At 34.1% G+C, this 21,426-nt stretch overlaps 2 protein-coding genes across 4 annotated transcripts in view; both read left to right on the top strand.

Annotated features, from left to right (window-relative positions):
* LOC128224607 (sushi, von Willebrand factor type A, EGF and pentraxin domain-containing protein 1-like) overlaps positions 1-2,204 on the top strand; it is an 18,985-nt gene extending 16,781 nt beyond the window's left edge. Inside the window, exons 9-12 of one of the 3 annotated variants that reach the window (XM_052934524.1) lie at positions 36-131; positions 1,299-1,464; positions 1,861-1,956; positions 2,159-2,204. In XM_052934524.1, the coding sequence (XP_052790484.1) occupies positions 36-131; positions 1,299-1,464; positions 1,861-1,870 (272 nt within the window). In that variant the 3' untranslated portion in view covers positions 1,871-1,956; positions 2,159-2,204. Of the gene's footprint in view, positions 1-35; positions 132-384; positions 528-1,298; positions 1,465-1,860; positions 1,957-2,158 lie in introns of those variants that run through there. The other 2 variants (XM_052934525.1, XM_052934526.1) reach the window with 2 other exon arrangements.
* Positions 2,136-21,426, top strand: LOC128223395 (von Willebrand factor D and EGF domain-containing protein-like). The gene is made up of 14 exons (XM_052932676.1): positions 2,136-2,145; positions 2,455-2,550; positions 3,627-3,722; positions 5,219-5,314; positions 7,763-7,858; positions 9,311-9,406; positions 10,129-10,224; positions 10,428-10,523; positions 10,723-10,818; positions 11,019-11,114; positions 11,874-11,969; positions 16,297-16,475; positions 17,506-17,656; positions 18,731-21,426. Exons 1-14 carry the CDS (start codon positions 2,136-2,138, stop codon positions 18,973-18,975), a joined length of 1,545 nt encoding a protein of 514 aa, XP_052788636.1. The 3' UTR covers positions 18,976-21,426.

Genomic DNA, 21,426 nt, shown 5'->3' with positions numbered 1-21,426 from the left:
TCAAGTTTGTTGATGACGTCACATATATGTTTCAGCCCTTTGTGACGGTGGATGTCAAAACGGTGGGACATGTACCTCCCCAAACAGGTGCACATGTCCAGATGGATTTTCGGGCAGTCATTGCGAAACAGGCGAGTCCTTATGCGCATATATATCTTTTTTATCTTAAGTTTTCATCGTGGTTTAACAAATTTAATTTGTTTAGGTTTTGATATAAATCTGATATATCTGTGTAAAAATAATTTAATTGTAATTTGTTGTCGTTCATATTTTGAATTTTGCGAAACATATCACGACGTCTGTACGGTGCTATTGTCGCATGTGATATATTCCATAACCTTCAAACATGGACGAAAACTAATTCTTTGAATCATTTTGATGCAGCCATGTTTAAAACATTGACCATTAGACCGTGAAATAAACTGGATATTTCCCACTGTGGCCCAAATTCAGAATTTTTACTCTTTGGTCATGGTCAGGAAAACTATGAATTAAACCATTAATTCCCGGCAAAGAAGTTGTACAAGGTAAGGAAATGATTTCGTTTTTCTTTGTTAGAAAGACACAGTATCATTTTAAATGACATACTTTGCTGTAACATACAATATATTGAATTATAACAAACCTTGCAGGACTTGTGTCAATAAAGATATCGTCACTAGATAGGACTTTATAATTAAAGACATTATATCATGTTGGTAATAACATTTATTATAGAAATACAGATAACTCCGATTTGCTTTAAAAGAAATCTTTAGTTGCCACAATGGTTTCTTTTTATCTTTACTTTTTAGTAACTGAAAATTGTGTGTGTGTGTGTGTGTTTGTGTGCGTGCGTGCGTGCGTGCGTGCGTGCGTGCGTGCGTGCGTGCGTGCGTGCGTGCGTGCGTGCGTGCGTGCGTGTGTGTGTGTGCGTTCGTGCGTGCGTGCGTGCGTGCGTGCGTGCGTGCGTGCATGCGTGCATGCGTGTGTGTTTGCTTTAAGTATTCAGTGTGTATGCTAGACATTTAAACTATGTTTAATTTGACCAAACTGCAATATATGTTGCACTTTGACCGTTTGCATATATAAATAAATCATATAAAAATGGTAACCACCTTGCCTCATAAAAACAAATATTTGCTGAGATAAAGGTTTACAAAACAAACCTATAACATTGTTTACATTTGAAAGAAAATAATATTTTTGAAAATATGTAAACAAAATAGCTTTCATTGCCTGCTTATGAGGTACGAAAACCTCATTAAATGTTAACCATACTTTTCCTTATCATGTTCAATTTCAAATTTATTTTTCAGCTCTTTGTCCCGGGCAATGTCAAAACGGTGGAACATGTATCTCTCCAAACAGGTGCAGCTGTCCGTATGGATTATCTGGCAGTCGTTGCGAAACAGTCAAGCTCTCATGCATTAATATGCATAGTTTTATCCTTTTTAATCACCTATTGATGTATATCGCAATTCAGTAAGTAAACCTTCACAATTTATTTTCTCTTCGTTGCTTAATTTTGTTGAAAGGAACTTCAAAACAGTTAATATCACTGTAAAAGTACTTTCATATTAATTTTGTTGCTTATTCAAGATATCTTCAATGTTGATATGGATTTGTTTTGGTTATAAGTAATTTCATTTTATTCATATTGCCGTTTTTCGAGACAAATAAAAAACTATAATTTCGTTATATTCAACAAATGATTGGATTTCAAAACAAACATATAACAATATTTAAAATTAAATGTAAATATTTTATCTAATTATGTAAAAAAATCCTATATGTCCCTGCTTAAGATGCACGAGATGTAAACGTCAATTTTTTCTCCTCAAGTTCAATTTCGAAGACAAAGTCACATATTTTTTTCAGCTCTGTGTGACGGTGGATGTCAGAACGGTGGGACATGTACTTCCCCAAACAAGTGTAGCTGTCCGGATGGACTCTCTGGCAGCCGTTGCGAATCAGGCAAGTCCTCATGCGTCAGAAGGCCTCATTGTTTTTATCTTTTTTTATCATAGTTTAACAAATATAAGTGGCTTAATTATCTTTTGATGTATGTCTGATCTGTCTGTGTAATATTGTGACGTTGTTCGTCTTCTATAAAGTGCTTTGAACGTTTTGTCTCTAAACATATAGCATCGTTGATGCCACGAGGTATATTTTTCAGCTCTGTGTGACGGTGGATGTAAAAACGGTGGGACATGTATCTCCCCAAACAGGTGCAATTGTCCAAAAGGATTCTCTGCTAGTCGTTGCGAAACAGGCAAGTCCTTATTCGATTATAGGCCTCATTGATTTTATGTTTTATTTTTATTATAGTTTAACAAGTTAAATGGGATTATCTTTGATGTATAGCTGATCTGTCTGTGTAATATTGTGACGTTGTTTGTCTCCTGTTAAGACAATTTAACGTTTTCCCTCGAGAAATATATTATCGTTGATGACGTTAAATATATGTTCCAGCTCTTTGTGACGGTGGATGTCAAAACGGTGGGACATGTACCTCCCCAAACAGGTGCAACTGTCCGAAAGGATTCTCTGATAGTCGCTGCGAAACAGGCAAGTCCTTATTCAATTATAGGCCTCATTGATTTTATATTTTATTCCTTAGTGTAGTTTAACAAGTTATAGGGGATTATCTTTGATGTATATCTGATCTCTCTGTGTAATATGGTGACGTTGTTTGTCTCCTGTTAAGACAATTTAACGTTTTCCCTCAAGAAATATATTATCGTTGATGACGTTAAGTATATGTTCTAGCTCTTTGTGACGGTGGATGTCAAAACGGTGGGACATGTACCTCCCCAAACAGGTGCAACTGTCCGAAAGGATTCTCTGGTAGTCGTTGCGAAACAGGCAAGTCTTTATTTGATTATAGCCTTCATTGATTTTATGTTTTATTTTTATTATAGTTTAACAAGTTAAATGGGATTATCTTTGATGTCTACTGATCTGTCAGTGTAATATTGTGACGTTGTTTGTCTCCTGTTAAGACAATTTAACGTTTTCCCTCGAGAAATATAGTATCGTTGATGACGTTAAGTATATGTTCCAGCTCTTTGTGACGGTGGATGTCAAAACGGTGGGACATGTATCTCCCCAAACAGGTGCAGTTGTCCAAAAGGATTCTCTGGTAGTCGTTGCGAAACAGGCAAGTCCTTATTCGATTATAGGCCTCATTGATTTTATGTTTTATTTTTATTATAGTTTAACAAGTTAAATGGGATTATCTTTGATGTATATCTGATCTGTCTGTGTAATATTGTGACGTTGTTTGTCTCCTGTTAAGACAATTTAACGTTTTCCCTCGAGAAATATATTATCGTTGATGACGTTAAATATATGTTCCAGCTCTTTGTGACCGTGGATGTCAAAACGGTGGGACATGTACCTCCCCAAACAGTATGAATGATAGGTGACGTTGTCTGCGAAAATGAGTTGAGGTATTCACGTTCTCAACAAAAACAATTTTAACAAAAACAAAAAATTGCATACGAAACTTTTAATAATGTTTGAAATTCAATTTGAAGAAAAAATGAGACTATGTAAAAATAGCTATGATTGTCTGCCAATGAGGCGGTAAACCTCGATAAATGTGTATCAATTTCGTTGACGACGTCTCATATATGTTTCAGCTCTTTGTGACGAGGAATGTCAAAACGGAGGGACATGTTCATCCCCAAACAAGTGCAGCTGTTCGGGTGAATTCTCGGGCATTCATTGCGAAACAGGCAAGTCCTAATGCGCGTGTATATATTTTTATCGTACGTTTTTTATCGTGGTTTAACGAATTAAAGTGGCTATATAAAGGGGTACATCACATAAAGGTATTGGACGGTCTGGGGGTATTGATACCCCTATATATAGACAAGGGATCCAGCTGTCAAAATCAGCTGGTATAAGGTCATTATAAACTGCCATAAAAGTCAAAAAAATTATCCAATTTTCCAGATGATACACCCTGACACAGCTTAAACATTCATCACCACAGAACACATTTTCTTTTCTTGCTATTATAAAAACTTTTTTGCACAGCGAGCTCAGAAACTCATCAATGTTAATCAAAAGTGTTTGTGCCGACAATATCGCGTTCACCGGAAATTGGTGATGTTCGCCTCTAAAACATATCAACTGCACGCGGACGAAGGGAAATGAATAATGCTTTTAAAAGTGTTATCCAAATTTATTTCACAAACCTCAATTTTTAATCACTAGCAGGTCTGTGTATCCTGTAATGTCTTTTTTATTGTACGTTGTGATTTTGACAGCTGGATCCCTTGTCTATATATAGGGGTATCGTTAGTCTCCTGTAAAGTGCAATGAGCTTTGTGCCGCTAAAAGGTTAGTTGCCGTTATATTTTTAAGAGTTTTACAAGCGGTAAATTGGTGGCATATAGAACATGATCAAGCTTGCAAAATTACTTCGCATTGTGGCTTACAAAATCCCGTTTGACTTCCATCCACAATTGATGTCGCATTTATTAACGTTAGAAATAAATACAGTTAAGGGCCTTATGGTTAATCGTTAATGTAAATGTTTAGTTTTAACCTATTGTTTACAACGACTGTCTAAATGTTTTGAATTTCGCGGTAACTAAGTATAGGTGATAGGTTTGTATGTATGCGTTTGATTAACGGAGCTTATAAAAATAGGATGTATTTAACTATCAGCCTACAGCTAAATAGTTATTAAGAATAGTAGCAATACGTTTATTGCTATTTTTAAGAAGACCAAAAATAAGGTTAACTTTATTCGTGTTCAGCGAAAAATACACCGCGAATGCCTTTAATTAGTCGGTGCGCATTCGCGACTTTTAAAAAAATATCTCAGAAAATAAACCGTGAACTAGCATTCGAACATGAAAACATTTTCAACATAATGATTGAACATCTTTTGATTTCAATCAATGTTGTTTATGTTTGCAAACATTAACAATGTGTATCTTATGTTTAAATTTGTAATCTGTATGAATGATATGTGACGTCGTCGGCGAAAATGAGTTGATGTATTCTCGTTTACAACAAATGAAATGTTCACCAAAAGATATAATTGGAAAACAAACTTATGACAATGTCTAAAATTGAATTGAAAAAAAAAAACTATTAAAAAATTAAGTAAATTCAACTGTAATTGCCTGCCTACGAGGCACAAAACCTCGTAATATGTAAATGTTACATTTTCCTTCTGATGTTCAATTTCGTTGATGACGTGACCTATATTTTTCAGCACTTTGTGGCGATGGATGTCAAAATGCTGGGACATGTACCTCCCCAAACAGGTGTAGATGTCTCGATGGATTCTCTGGCAGTCATTGCCAAACAGGCAAGTCCGCGTGCAAGTATATGCATCTATTTTGTGTAAATAGTGTGCCGCTGTTCGTCTCTTGTAAAGTGCATTGAACTTTGTGCCTCAAAACATATAATTTCCATTATATTATTAAGTGTTATTTTTTAGACTTCTAACATGAAAGTGGCGGCATTTAGAACATACTTAAGCATGCAAAATAAATCCGCATTGAGTCTAAAAATGGCGAAGAAAAAGTAAAATTTTCTTTGTTTTAAGTCCACATCATTCAAAGCAAAATGATGCCTTCCGACTTATGACGCAATTTATCCCGCGGTATACACACACTGAAAATATGTCAAAATGTACTTTGTTATCGATTATATATTGATTTTATTGCACATATCACGCTCGCATGTGATGTTATCAAAATATAAAGGATAAATTTTACTTCAAAACATTTTGATGCAGCCATGTTTAAATCATTGGCCATTAGATCACGCACTAAGCAGTACGTACACATTGAGCAAAAGTTTGTGACATCCTAGTAACGGTTTAACGAATTAAAGTGGCTATATAAAGGGGTACATCACATAAAGGTATTGGGTGGTCTGGGGGTATTGATACCCCTATATATAGACAAGGGATCCAGCTGTCAAAATCAGCTGGTATAAGGTCATTATAAACTGCCATAAAAGTCACAAATTGTATCCAATTTTCCAGATGATACACCCTGACACAGCTTAAACATTCATCACCACAGAACACATTTTCTTTTCTTGCTATTATAAAACTTTTATTGCACATCGAGCTCAGAAACTCATCAATTTTAATCAAAAGTGTTTGTGCCGACAATATCGCGTTCACCGGAAAATTGGTGATGTTTGCCTCTAAAACATATCTCCTGCACTCGGACAAAGGGAAACGAATAATGCTTTTAAAAGTATTATCCATATATATATCTCACAAACCTCAATTTTTAATCACTAGCAGGTCTGTGTATCCTGTAATGTCTTATTTATTGTACGTTGTGATTTTGACAGCTGGATCCCTTGTCTATATATAGGGGTATCCATACCCCCAGACAACCCAAAACCTTTATGTGATGTACCCCTTAGCGCTTATATGTTGATGTATATCTGATCCGTCTGTGTAAATTTGTGATATTGTTCGTCTCCTGTAAAGTGCAATGAGTTTTGTGCCGCTAAAAGATTAGTTGCCGTTATATTTTTAAGAGTTTTACGAGAGGTAAATTTGGTGGCATATAGAACATGCTCAAGCATGCAAAATTACTTCACATTGTGGCTTACAAAATCCCGTTTGATTTCCATCCACAATTGATGTCGCATTCATTAACGGTAAAAATAAATACAGTTAAGGGCCTTATGTTAATCGTTAATGTAAATGTTTAGTTTAAACCTATTTTTTACAACGACTGTGTAAATGTTTTGAATTTCGCGGTAACTAAGTATATGTGATAGGTTTGTATGTATGCGTTTGATTAACGGAGCTTATAAACATAGGATGTATTTAACTATCAGCCTACAGCTAAATAGTTATTAAGAATAGTAGCAATACGTTTATTGCTATTTTTAAGAAGACCAAAAATAAGGTAACTTTCTTCGTGTTCAGCGAAAAATACACCGCGAATGCCTTTAATAAGTCGGTGCGCATTCGCGACCTTTAAAAAAATATCTCAGAAAATAAACCGTGAACTAGCATTCGAACATGAAAACATTTTTAACATAATGATTGAACATCTTTTGATTTCAATCAATGTTGTATATGTTTGCAAACATTAACAATGTGTATCTTATGTTTAAATTTGTAATCTGTATGAATGATATGTGACGTCGTCGGCGAAAATGATTTGATGTATTCTCGTTTACAACAAAAGAAATGTTCACCAAAAGATATAATTGGAAAACAAACTTATGACAATGTATAGATAGATAGATAGATTTATTTCAGCATAAAATGTACATAGCATGGAATTAAACGCATGATAAATAATATCAGGAATCAAATATATCCATGTTTACTACATTATATATCTAAGGATAACACAAAAAAGGGATTCATAATCCCTTATTTCAATTGTGGTCCTTATATAACAAACTAGTTGACATAGGAAGACATGTTATTAAGAAATTATAATTAAAAAAAAATAAAAAAATATCACAGTAGAAGACTGATTATGTATGAATTGTATTGCATATTTAAATATGAATAATAATATGTTAGGTAATATAAGAAGTATCACAGTGTATCACAATTGCAGTGCTGTTCAAATACTAGATTAACAGAATGTATTCAACAATGGACAAATAATAATGTATAAAATTGAATTGAAAAAAAAACTGTTGAAAAATTAAGTAAATTCAACTGTAATTGCCTGCCTACGAGGCACAAAACCTCGTAATATGTAAACGTCACATTTTCCTTCTGATGTTCAATTTCGTTGATGACGTGACCTATATTTTTCAGCACTTTGTGGCGATGGATGTCAAAACGCTGGGACATGTACCTCCCCAAACAGGTGTAGATGTCTCGATGGATTCTCTGGCAGTCATTGCCAAACAGGCAAGTCTGCATGCAAGTATATGCATCTATTTTGTGTAAATAGTGTGCCGTTGTTCGTCTCTTGTAAAGTGCATTGAACTTTGTGCCTCAAAACATATAATTTCCATTATATTATTAAGTGTTATTTTTTAGACTTCTAACAAGAACGTGGCGGCATTTAGAACATGCAAAATAAATCCGCATTGAGTCTAAAAATGGCGAAGAAAAAGTAAAATTTTCTTTGTTTTAAGTCCACATCATTCAAAGCAAAATGATGCCTTCCGACTTATGACGCCATTTATCCCGCGGTATACACACACTGAAAATATGTCATAATGTACTTTGTTATCGATCATATATTGATTTTATTGCACATATCACGCTCGCATGTGATGTTATCAAAATATAAAGGATACATTTTACTTCAAAACATTTTGATGCAGCCATGTATCCATACCCCCAGACCAACCAAAACCTTTATGTGATGTACCGCTTAGGGCTTATATGATGATGTATATCTGATCTGTCTGTGTAATCTTGTGATATCGTTAGTCTCCTGTAAAGTGCAATGAGCTTTGTGCCGCTAAAAGGTTAGTTGCCGTTATATTTTTAAGAGTTTTACAAGCGGTAAATTGGTGGCATATAGAACATGATCAAGCTTGCAAAATTACTTCGCATTGTGGCTTACAAAATCCCGTTTGATTTCGATCCACAATTGATGTCGCATTTATTTACGGTAAAAATAAATACAGTTAAGGGCCTTATGTTAATCGTAAATGTAAATGTTTAGTTTAAACCTATTTTTTACAACGACTGTGTAAATGTTTTGAATTTCGCGGTAACTAAGTATAGGTGATAGGTTTGTATGTATGTGTTTGATTTACGGAGCTAATAAACATAGGATGTATTTAACTATCAGCCTACAGCTAAATAGTTATTAAGAATAGTAGCAATACGTTTATTGCTATTTTTAAGAAGACCAAAAATAAGGTTAACTTTCTTCGTGTTCAGCGAAAAATACACCGCGAATGCCTTTAATAAGTCGGTGCGCATTCGCGACCTTTAAAAAAATATCTCAGAAAATAAACCGTGAACTAGCATTCGAACATGAAAACATTTTCAACATAATGATTGAACATCTTTTGATTTCAATCAATGTTGTATATGTTTACAAACATTAACAATGTGTATCTTATGCTTAAATTTGTAATCTGTATGAATGATATGTGACGTCGTCGGCGAAAATGAGTTGATGTATTCTCGTTTACAACAAATGAAATGATCACCAAAATGTATAATTGGAAAACAAGCTTATGACAATGTATAAAATTGAATTGAAAAAAAAACTATTGAAAAATTAAGTAAATTCAACTGTAATTGCCTGCCTATGAGGCACAAAACCTCGTAATATGTAAACGTCACATTTTCCTTCTGATGTTCAATTTCGTTGATGACGTGACCTATATTTTTCAGCACTTTGTGGCGATGGATGTCAAAACGCTGGGACATGTACCTCCCCAAACAGGTGTAGATGTCTCGATGGATTCTCTGGCAGTCATTGCCAAACAGGCAAGTCCGCATGCAAGTATATGCATCTATTTTGTGTAAAAAGTGTGCCGTTGTTCGTCTCTTGTAAAGTGCATTGAACTTTGTGCCTCAAAACATATAATTTCCATTATATTATTCAGTGTTATTTTTTAGACTTCTAACAAGAACGTGGCGGCATTTAGAACATGCAAAATAAATCCGCATTGAGTCTAAAAATGGCGAAGAAAAAGTAAAACTTTCTTTGTTTTAAGTCCACATCATTCAAAGCAAAATGATGCCTTCCGACTTATGACGCCATTTATCCCGCGGTATACACACACTGAAAATATGTCAAAATGTACTTTGTTATCGATCATATATTGATTTTATTGCACATATCACGCTCGCATGTGATGTTTTCAAAATATAAAGGATAAATTTTACTTCAAAACATTTTGATGCAGCCATGTTTAAAACATTGGCCATTAGATCACGCACTAAGTAGAACGTACACATTGAGCAAAAGTGTGTGACATTCTAGTAACGATGCGAAAATGTTTTATGTTATTCGAACAGCGATAGAGGAAAATCCGTGAACTAAACTGAATATTTTCAACTGATAAGAATGTTTAAAAAAATGTGTTTTTAATGATGTAAAAAAGCTATATTTCCCTGCTTATGATGCATGAGGTTTAGTAAAATGTAAACGTCACTTTTTTTCTCCTCAAATTCACTTTCGATGACGACGTCACAAATATTTTCAGCTCGGTGTGACGAAGGATGTCAGAACGGTGGGACATGTACTTCCCCAAACAAGTGCAGCTGTGCGGATGGATTCTCTGGCAGCCGTTGCGAATCAGGCAAGTCCTCATGCGTCAGAAGGCCTCATTATTTTTATCATTTTTTTATTATAGTTTAGTAAATTTAAGTAGCTGAATTATCTTTTAATGTATATCTGATCTGTCTGTGTAATATTGTGTCGTTATTCGTCTTCTATCAAGTGCATTGAACGTTTTGACTTTAAACATATAGTATCGTTGATGACACGATGTATATTTTTCAGCTCTGTGTGACCGTGGATGTCAAAACGGTGGGACATGTACCTCCCCAAACAGGTGCAGTTGTCCAAAAGGATTCTCTGCTAGTCGTTGCGAAACAGGCAAGTCCTTATTCGATTATAGGCCTCATTGATTTTATATTTTATTTATATCGTAGTTTAACAAGTTAAAGGGGATTATCTTTGATGTATATCTGATCTGTCTGTGTAATATGGTGACGTTGTTTGTCTCCTGTTAAGACAATTTAACGTTTTCCCTCAAGAAATATAGTATCGTTGATGACGTTAGTATATGTTCCAGCTCTTTGTGACGGTGGATGTCAAAACGGTGGGACATGTACCTCCCCAAACAGGTGCAACTGTCCGAAAGGATTCTCTGGTAGTCGTTGCGAAACAGGCAAGTCCTTATTCGATTATAGGCCTCATTGATTTTATATTTTATTTTTATTATAGTTTAACAAGTTAAATGGGATTATCTTTGATGTATATCTGATTTGTCTGTGTAATATTGTGACGTTGTTTGTCTCCTGTTAAGACAATTTCACGTTTTCACTCGAGAAATATAGTATCGTTGATGACGTTAAGTATATGTTCCAGCTCTTTGTGACGGTGGATGTCAAAACGGTGGGACATGTACCTCCCCAAACAGGTGCAACTGTCCAAAAGGATTCTCTGGTAGTCATTGCGAAACAGGCAAGTCCTCATGCAATTGTTCAAATAAATACAGTTAACGACCTAATGTTAAATCGTTGAGTTCATGTATCACATTTTGGTGTTCGTGATAACGCAGTTTTAGAAATAATTGTTTAAGCAAGCATAGGATTAACGGAGCACATGGAGAAAGACTAAATTAACCTTTTTCACAGCAGCTAAAGTATATTAAAATGTAGCAGTACGTAATACTTGGTGGGTTTTTTTTTTTTTGGTCTTCAAGGCATTTCAGACGACAGGCCTGGCGCAGCCTTGTGCTGGCTAATTGTTTAGAACACCAAAATGAATTGCTATCTCTCTTCATGATCAACGGAAAATACGCTGCTGATGCCTATATATAAATCAATACCCATTGGCGAGCTTTTAAATAACTCAATTGATAAAACCCAAGTACTAGAATTCCGATATAAGAACATTTCCAACATAATTAAAGAGCATCTTTTTTTAATCAATTTTGTATGTATCCGAACATTTTCAATGCGTATCTAATGTTTAAGTTTCCAATTGGTATGAATGATATGTGACGTTGTCTGCGAAATTGAGTTGAGGTATTCACGTTCTCAACAAAAACAATTTTAACAAAAACAAAAAAATTGCATACGAAACTTTTAATAATGTTTGAAATTCAAGTTGAAGAAAAAATGAGACTATGTAAAAATAGCTATGAATGTCTGCCAATGAGGCGGCAAACCTCGATAAATGTGTATCAATTTCGTTGACGACGTCACATATATGTTTCAGCTCTTTGTGACGAGGAATGTCAAAACGGAGGGACATGTTCATCCCCAAACAAGTGTAGCTGTTCGGATGAATTCTCGGGCATTCATTGCGAAACAGGCAAGTCCTAATGCGCGTGTATATATTTTTTATCGTACTTTTTTATCGTGGTTTAACGAATTAAAGTGGCGTTATAAAGGGGTACATCATAAAAAGGTATTGGGTGGTCTGGGGGTATTGATACCCCTATATATAGACAAGGGATCCAGCTGTCAAAATCACAACGTACAATAAATAAGACATTACAGGATACACAGACCTGCTAGTGATTAAAAATTGAGGATTGTGAGATATATTTGGATAATACTTTTAAAAACATTTTTCATTTCCCTTTGTCCGCGTGCAGTAGATGTGTTTTATAGGCGAACATCACCAATTTTCCGGTGAACGCGATCTTGTCGGAACAAACACTTTCGATAATAATTGATGGGTTAAATAATTGATATAGGAGTATCCATACCCCCAGACCTCCCAAAACCTTTACCTTAGGGCTTATATGTTGATGTATATCTGATCTGTCTGTGTAATCTTGTAATATTGTTCGTCTCCTGTAAAGTGCAATGAGCTTTTTGCCGCTAAAAGATTAGTTGCCGTTATATTTTTAAGAGTTTTACAAAAGGTAACTTGGTGGCATATAGAACATGCTCAAGCATGCAAAATTACTTCACATTGTGGCTTACAAAATCCCGTTTGATTTCCATCCACAATTGATGTCGCATTTATTAACGGTAAACATAAATACAGTTAAGGGCCTTATGGTTAATCGTTAATGTAAATGTTTAGTTTTAACCTATTTTTTACAACGACTGTGTAAATGTTTTGAATTTCGCGGTAACTAAGTATATGTGATAGGTTTTTATGTATGCGTTTGATTAACGGAGCTTATAAAAATAGGATGTATTTAACTATCAGCCTACAGCTAAATAGTTATTAAGAATAGTAGCAATACGTTTATTGCTATTTTTAAGAAAACCAAAAATAAGGTTAACTTTATTCGTGTTCAGCAAAAAATACACCGCGAATGCCTTTAATTAGTCGGTGCGCATTCGCGACCTTTAAAAAAATATCTCAGAAAATAAACCGTGAACTAGCATTCGAACATGAAAACATTTTTAACATAATGATTGAACATCTTTTGATTTCAATCAATGTTGTATATGTTTACAAACATTAACAATGTGTATCTTATGTTTAAATTTGTAATCTGTATGAATGATATGTGACGTCGTCGGCGAAAATGAGTTGATGTGTTCTCGTTTACAACAAAAGAAATGTTCAGCAAGAGATATAATTGGAAAACGAACTTATGACAATGTATATAATCGAATTAAAAAAAAAACTATTGAAAAATTAAGTAAATTCAACTGTAATTGCCTGCCTACGAGGCACAAAACCTCGCACAAAAAATAAAAACAAAAAACAAAAACAACACCCGTACGTATTTTACGAGTATCACTGATGATCATTTCCAGTAGACGTAACGTGGCCATTTTGAACAAAGTAATCATTCGTGGGATTTATTGACGATCATTATATGCAGAATTGAGCGAATTTTGTGAGTCAATCTTTATTTTTATCGATGACGTCAATTCGCCTTCTTCTTTGTATTGGCGAGGTGCTTATATTAATGATAATACTACAATTTATGAATTTCGAAATGTCAAGCATCTAGTTGTTTAGATAGGTCAGAAGTGTTCTCTGCTTTGTTTCTTTGAAGAACCATGTTCCTGAATATTTACATGCTCTTGGAGCGTGAGTAAAGTAAGATAATATAATGAATTATGTATTTGATATAAAAATCGAAAGGTTTTACCAGGGTTTTTCTGTAACGCTATTTTAAGCAACACAAAAGTAGTTGCGAGACTTCACACTGTACTTGCGTTATACCGATCAGAAAACGACAGTATTGTGATACGGATGGTACAATACGGCGTGCTGTATTGTCACTGTTTGATATGGAAAAGCAAATTGAAAGGCATATAATAAAGGCTAATATTTTGTTATCTGTATCTAAATTATACGCTTTTTTGTTTTGATCATGATATTGCATTAAAATGTAAAATAATTCATTTTAAATTTTGCACCCTTTAATCGAAACTTGGTTGAGCATGTGATAAATACGTATATATACCATTTGCAATAAAATAGTCTTTAGTTGACTTAAACGGTTTATTTCTTTATTTTTTAATAAATATTCTAAGATTGTAGCCTATACCTGTTTTGATCAATTCAGTATTTATTCACGTACAATGAATGTTGTTTACTGCCATGCGTGCGTTTAGATTTATTATTTCTTCTTCCTGTTTGCCTTTTTATCTAGGGTTCATTTAACTAAAATGCGGTATATGATTGTACCTCGACAGTTTACACAAACATGGACAAATCGTATAGTCAACAAATAAATGGTTACCACATTGTGCCATGCATGTAACACAACTCTGTTTTCTACGTCTATCCGATAACGATAACGGCCTTTAATCACAAGTATCACTTAACATTAAATATGAGAAGGTCACACCACTCTCTCATGCTCTACGTCATTTTGATTACACAAGTGATCCTTGTCCGTTAGATAACGCAGTCCTGAACAGAAATGTGTTACAAGTCGTGAAAATGTTCAAATAATGTTTGAACATCGTCAGTGGATATGTCCGTACAAATGTGGAATTTCAACTACGGCCCTTAATGAGATCTTGTGCCTTTTAGTCACGGTCACGGAGTTTTTACGTATAGTCCAACCGTTGCACACACATTTCCAGAATAGTCCACACATTGTACACACATTTTCAGTATAGACCACACATTATACACACATTTCCAGTTTAGTCCACGCATTATACACACATTTCCAGCATAGACCACACATTTCACACACATTTCCAGTTTAGTCCACGCATTATACACACATTTTCAGTATAGACCACACATTACACACACATTTCCAGTTTAGTCCACGCATTATACACACATTTTCAGTATAGACCACACATTACACACACATTTCCAGTTTAGTCCACGCATTATACACACATTTTCAGTATAGACCACACATAACACACACATTTCCAGTTTAGTCCACGCATTATACACACATTTCCAGAATAGACCACACATTGCACACACATTTCCAATATAATCCACACATTGCACACACATTTTCAGTATAGCCCACACATTGCCACACATTTCCAGGATAGTCCACACATTGCACATACGATTCCAGTATAGTCCACACATTGCATACACTTTTCCAGCACAGCCCACGCATTTCTCACACATTTTTAGTATAGTCCACACATTGCACACACATTTCCAGGCCAGTATTTTCTTTCTTTAAGTTTAAGAATTTAGATATAATTCGAAAAAAATATTCTCTAAGAAAACTGAAAGATATAAGATGCAGATTTCATTGATGAGTACATACTGCTTTGCAATGAATTAGCGTTAAATTGCATACCGAGTAGGGGGTTGCTATTCTATATTATAACCCGAAATTGTGTTGCATATATGATTTTTTATCGAAACATTTCATTAAAATTGTTTTCCGAGATTGTGCACTTTTTGGTTTGAAACTTTTGAAAAATATTCTACTTGTCAGATCTGTAATTGAAAAAAATATGGATAATTAATACAGGATGAAATACTTATTGACGAGGATTCGCGAAAATATTTGTATTGACTGCACATGCATTGATCATATCATACAGTTGAATCATGCGTCTTATTATTTTGATTAATACAATTTTAATTGGCATGTGATCAAGGAAAAACAGTCATATGATTTGAACGTCCGCGAATTCTAAAGTGAAATGTCCATTTGGCCAAATCGAGTACCTTGTTACCAATATGTGTTATTTTGTATGAGATGTAGTATATCTTTCATGCTTTTCGATGAAATATGGAGTTTTACCAGTAAAATAACATTAGTGGAAATTTCAATCTGATATGCCTCTCTTCAAGCAAAACTGACTGGTCTCTGACAGTTAGATGACTTAATTTCCATGTATTAAAGACACTCTAAAACTAAGAAAAATGTTTAATCTCCAATGATTATCCGCATTTTTTTACTAACACATTCGACCTTTCAAATTTTCATTCAACAAATGGCGGCGTAGTAATTTGGTTATGTATTCATGCCCGGCTTAAAATAAAAGTGTTTCCGTTATTTTTTTGGAATATAGATGCACTAATAAAACTTTAATGATTACTGTTCATAAAATCTTTGCACGAAAGACGAGCGAATAATTAACTATTAAAGAAAATAATATATGCCAGGCGGCTAGGCCGCTAACTTCTCGCCGCTAGTCCGCTTATCCGCTAGGCCGGTAGCTTCACTCCGATGTCTTTCCTGATTGAGAAATTTAAACATCTATTGTTTTTATTGCAGGGCCATCGTATAGAATTCGGGTGAAAACCGCTTACTACAGAAACCTTTTCTCGGGACACCAAAATGTTTCCATCAAGATTTATGGAAGCAAAGGAACAATAGATTGGACACAATTAAAACAAACACTAAACCGTGGGGAAATTACAGAAGAATGGCTGAATACGGAAAATATTGGACAGGTTGTAAATAGAAAAAATATTTTTACAATATATGCATGTTACAGTGTATGCTTACATCTCATGCTTGTTTGATTGAACATGTCGGTGAATTATGTATCACAAAAACATCAAATTAAATGACAGAATGCATATTTTAAGAAAGGTTTTCGTTCATCACATTTTTGACTTCCGACTACGAATATTTTAAACTAGAACAGTTGAAATAATTTAGGCCTACGGATATATTTTTCGAAGAAATAAAATTATCATTTGTATACAATGAAATTTAAAGACAACATAACAAATTCATTCTCTTTCCATGTCCTCCAAGTGTACCGAATCGTTTTATTTGGGTGAATTTCATGTTGATACTTTTAGAAGATTTGTTGCTTAAAAAGTATTATTCATCATCAACTCTTTTTTGTTTTATGGTCCTTAAAAAGTGTCAGAAAAAATGAAATTTAAAGTCATGAGAAATGTAAATTATAGTGCTTGTCTTTTAATGCTATTTCTTTATTTGACGCTATGTGTGTGGCGTTTTAACAGCAGCCAAAACGCGCAAAGGACAGTCATCTTTGTAAACACGTATCCTTCTCCACTTTGAAGCAAATCTACAAAATTGTCGGGTTAGATTCCAGAGATGCCACTTATTTGTAAAATGGAACGAATAAAGAAAAACAAATAATCATTGCATGGCGGAATACTTTACGTCCCTTAAACACTACCATATAAGCTGTGTCACTGCAGACTTTCTATTGCAAATTATATTAATCAGGAAACGCTTTCTAATGTTATCAAACCATATCAATTATCCCTACTGCAAATATTTAAGAAACCCAAAGTAAGTATGGTTTAATGAAATCTGAAACGGTTTCATACTGAATGTACGCTTAGCTCGAGCAATTATGTTAGAAACTTCTATCATAAATAATGATTGCTATGATCATACTCTTAAATGCAGCGTTGTTAGAAGTATATCACACGTATAGTAATCTCTCATTTGTCTGTCATTATCCTCGTGTTATTATTTGCACTCATTTGCGATCTTCAGATAAAGAAGATTGTTCTTTCCACTGGAGGAGGCGAGTTATGGAGACCAGATTATGTTACCATTCATGTTAAAAACACGAACAATTTATACGTGTTTCGATTTAGCATGTGGGATTTCTTTCATCGCGGAAGTACAGATGTTTACCCCGAAGGTATTACCTGATATGATTTGTATTTAATCACCTTTTTATAAACATAAATAAACGGAACATTTGACATTTTATATTTCGTTCTGTTTTCGAGACTATTGATGCTTTTCTTGAGGCTTTGCGTTGAACTGTATTCCATATATTGCAAAACGGTATTATGAAATCCCGTGTTTGCCTTTCACAGATTATTTTTTAAAGGTTTTAAAGGGATGCTGTAGGGTTTGTGTTAGTTTTAAAGAAATGATTTTGCTCTTTTTTAAAACTTATTTTCACTTATATGTTGACTAAATCTTTTAAAGAATACTTATTCTAGAGCCAAAAAATTAGATTTGAGTAATTGTTGAAACTTGATTTACAGTTTTTGCTGTAGATTTCTTTTAGGCCCGGTGTTGGTTCCGATTAAGTCTAAAAGTAAAAGTTTAATTAGTTCGTTCTACATTGGGCCGATTAATTCAAGTTTACACCCTTGTTAACAGCATCGTTGTTAACTATAGAGGTAAAATAATGTATGATGGGCGAATAAATTGTGATGTGTGAGGACCACAGTAATCGACATACAGCATATTTATCCATAAGAAATTCCGGAGTAGTAAATGTAAACAAAAATGACGTTTATAACGGTGTAAGCTGTATTTTAACTAACGGGACCGTATAGTATTTCATTTTTTTTTCAAATTCAAATCACTTATGTAATGAGTTAACATTAAGTCACAAAACAATATTTAAGTAATATTTTGGCTAATAGGGTGTCCCTGTTATTCGTTTTACCCTATATCATCTCTTAGTGATTTGGTTTTAACAATTATTTGCAGTTTTCTATAAAACTTTATTAATTCAGATTGAAAAGTCCTTGTCGAAATTAATATCTTCAGAAAAAATGGACGTTTTAGTGATTTTGCCAGTTGACAGGCTGCTTTTAAGCTGCAACGACTTGCCTGATTTTCGATAAATTCGTTTAAAAAGCACATGTTTATCAATATTTTTTTCACAAATAGAATATGCATGCCTAATTTATTATGTTACAATATGCAGTCGTATTTGGCGTCGGTTGATAACAATACTACTTTTCCTTTCTAGGACACTGCTCGAGGCCGTTTATAAATCGCCCTTTGGCTCAAGAATTGAGAGGTCAAGTTATACAGGATATAAAAGCAAGAGTTGAAACAGAGTGCCAGATTCAGTGCCTTGAACACCCCAAGTGTAAAACGATTGTTTATAACAAACGTTCGGAATACTGCACAGCATATGATTATGGCCAAACGAGGCAACGGGTCGACGGGATTGTCTTTGAGCTATTGCCATGCTATGGAAGAAATGGATAGAACACGAGCGATTTCTCAACCACATTATTCCACTTTACATTTGGGTTTTGTTCGTAAAGGGTGTTTAAATATTAGTTTACTTTAATGAATGACGCATGTGACTTAGTTTATACTTGTCTGCGGTTTCAAATGATTGATCAAATATAAACCAGTTGGAGACAGTGAAAAGGTTAACTGATAGGTTTGTTCGTTTTTAAATGTTATCCAGTTCTGTTTTTGTTTTCGTGTTTCAGTGCTTATTTCATTAAGTACTCAAACACCGACTCGATGCCTTAGTGAAACATATGCCATCATTAATTTTACACCTTTCACGTCATGTTTTAGTTCTTTACTTTTTTCGAAAGTAAAACAATATATAATGGCTTTTAAATATTTTGTTCTTAGAAATATTTTTATTTATAATAAGTACGCGTATGGTCTTGGGTAATCATTTTCAAGCCCATAAACTCGAAATGGAGTTTAGACATCTGTGAGAAAAAAAATCACTTACGGGATCCGCTTTATAAGAACAAACATGTTTTTGCAATTCTGAAAATCACAAATATCTATTCTGAAGTAATAGTAATTATATACAGTTTTGCGTTTTAATAAGTTTATACCTTATAATTGATATAACTGAGTTGGCGCAACTGTTCTATGACTTCTTCATGTGAATACGTTATTAATGAACGCTATGAAAGCGTTGAAAGGCTGGAGGGTCGACGCGTGTGATTTTACACTTTTTTACAATTCTGTTCACAGGCATTAACACTCGAATCCAAACAATATTTCAAGAGGCCCACACCTGTAAACGATAAGTGTCTATCATTATCTTTTAATGAGTAATGTTTAATGAATAATACAATTATATGGTTTAATAGTAGATGTTAACTGACATATACTGTGATATATTAACATTGCTTCATCGTAACGTTAACAAGCTCATTCATTATCTATTTTCCTCGGTTCCTCACTATGATTATTTAAGATTCTTCGATTTATTTTCAAAATCACATTAACGTTGCAATCGTATGAGCGTATATATATGAAGCGAATCAAGTCCAACCATTTATAACACCATATATGTCATTTTGTATTCCAGACTCATTAATATGGAGTGTCAAGTAAAATAAAAATTCACGATTACCGATTTCGATACACGATGTAAATGTATGTTAATCCGCGGCCTGCAACCTTAAACAATTGAATGATTATACACACACCTCGATCAACTAAACAAATGCTCGTGTCAGTTGGAAGAAAAACTTTAAATGGCCAAACAACACTATTCAGTTCGGTCATTTATTTTGAAGTAATAAGAAAGTGCACATATTTTGGTGTCATTTACAAGTATAGTTTTTCTTCAATGACAGGCCTTTTTCCATACGGTTTTGTGACACATGACACACTGCACATGACTTAATATCATATATGTTTATATATACGTAAATCTATACAAATATTTTTAATTAAATAGTTAAGCAGCACACTGCTTTGATTTGCATTTTGCATTTTGCTGATAAACATGTCTAGGATTGCATGTGTTGTACATGTTGAGCGTATTTGATGGTAAAAAGGTTTGTGTCAATGTCTTGGATAAAGGTTGGTTTGTGTCAACTGTCTGTGTGTATGCGTTTTCGTTTCGTCTTTGTCGTTTGACAATACTTTCTCAGTGCTATTGAACTTTGTCCAGTTGGTATTTTTGCTACTGGGCTTATCCAACAATGCTTCGTCTACATACATTTTAATAAGGTATCAGATGTATTTAGACATATAAGCTTTATCTTTATTACTAATTTAACATAGGAAAACCTTCCTAAATCGACTTATAATACAACATACATCTCAGCTAACGAGATTGCAGACAAGCAAACATTAAGTAGTAGACTTAATCATTTAATATTCAATTTTCGCGCGTGTTTAAAGATCCGCATACTGCCAATCATCTGATACACACTCCCTGCGTCAGATTTTGCAACTACAATGTATCAGCATAAATGCATCCTTCATTTTACCCAAGAGGACTCCTTTTCAAGTCAAGTCAACACATTTATGAGTAAAGCAAGTGCCTCTTCAATGGCAAGTAATATTTAACCTAAAAGTGTTATACACGATTTGTGTCTAAATGGCTCATTAACACCAGCTATTTGCAATTATGAAAAAATGATTAAATTGTTTATTCAAAGTCAACAATTTCTATCATATGGATTGGGTTAGTAGCATTAGAGTTATTGCCCCCTTGCTGAATTCATGAAAAAAAGTTGTTTATCCCGCGCCATTTATATACATTTATCGATAGTATGAATACATGGTATACATCTGCAATTCAGTGCCGAATGGCTATGATTTTCTTTTTTTCTTGCAATTGTATAACCTGGAGTATAGCATATACTGTATGTTTTCGTAATAATGTATATATTGTTGTGTATGGGCCGGTGGCCTGCATATCACGAATAAAGTTTGAAGTTTTAA

The sequence above is a fragment of the Mya arenaria genome, chromosome 17, assembly GCF_026914265.1.
Source record: "Mya arenaria isolate MELC-2E11 chromosome 17, ASM2691426v1".
Lineage (NCBI taxonomy): Eukaryota > Metazoa > Mollusca > Bivalvia > Myida > Myidae > Mya > Mya arenaria.
This window is presented reverse-complemented; position numbering and strand designations above follow the sequence as displayed.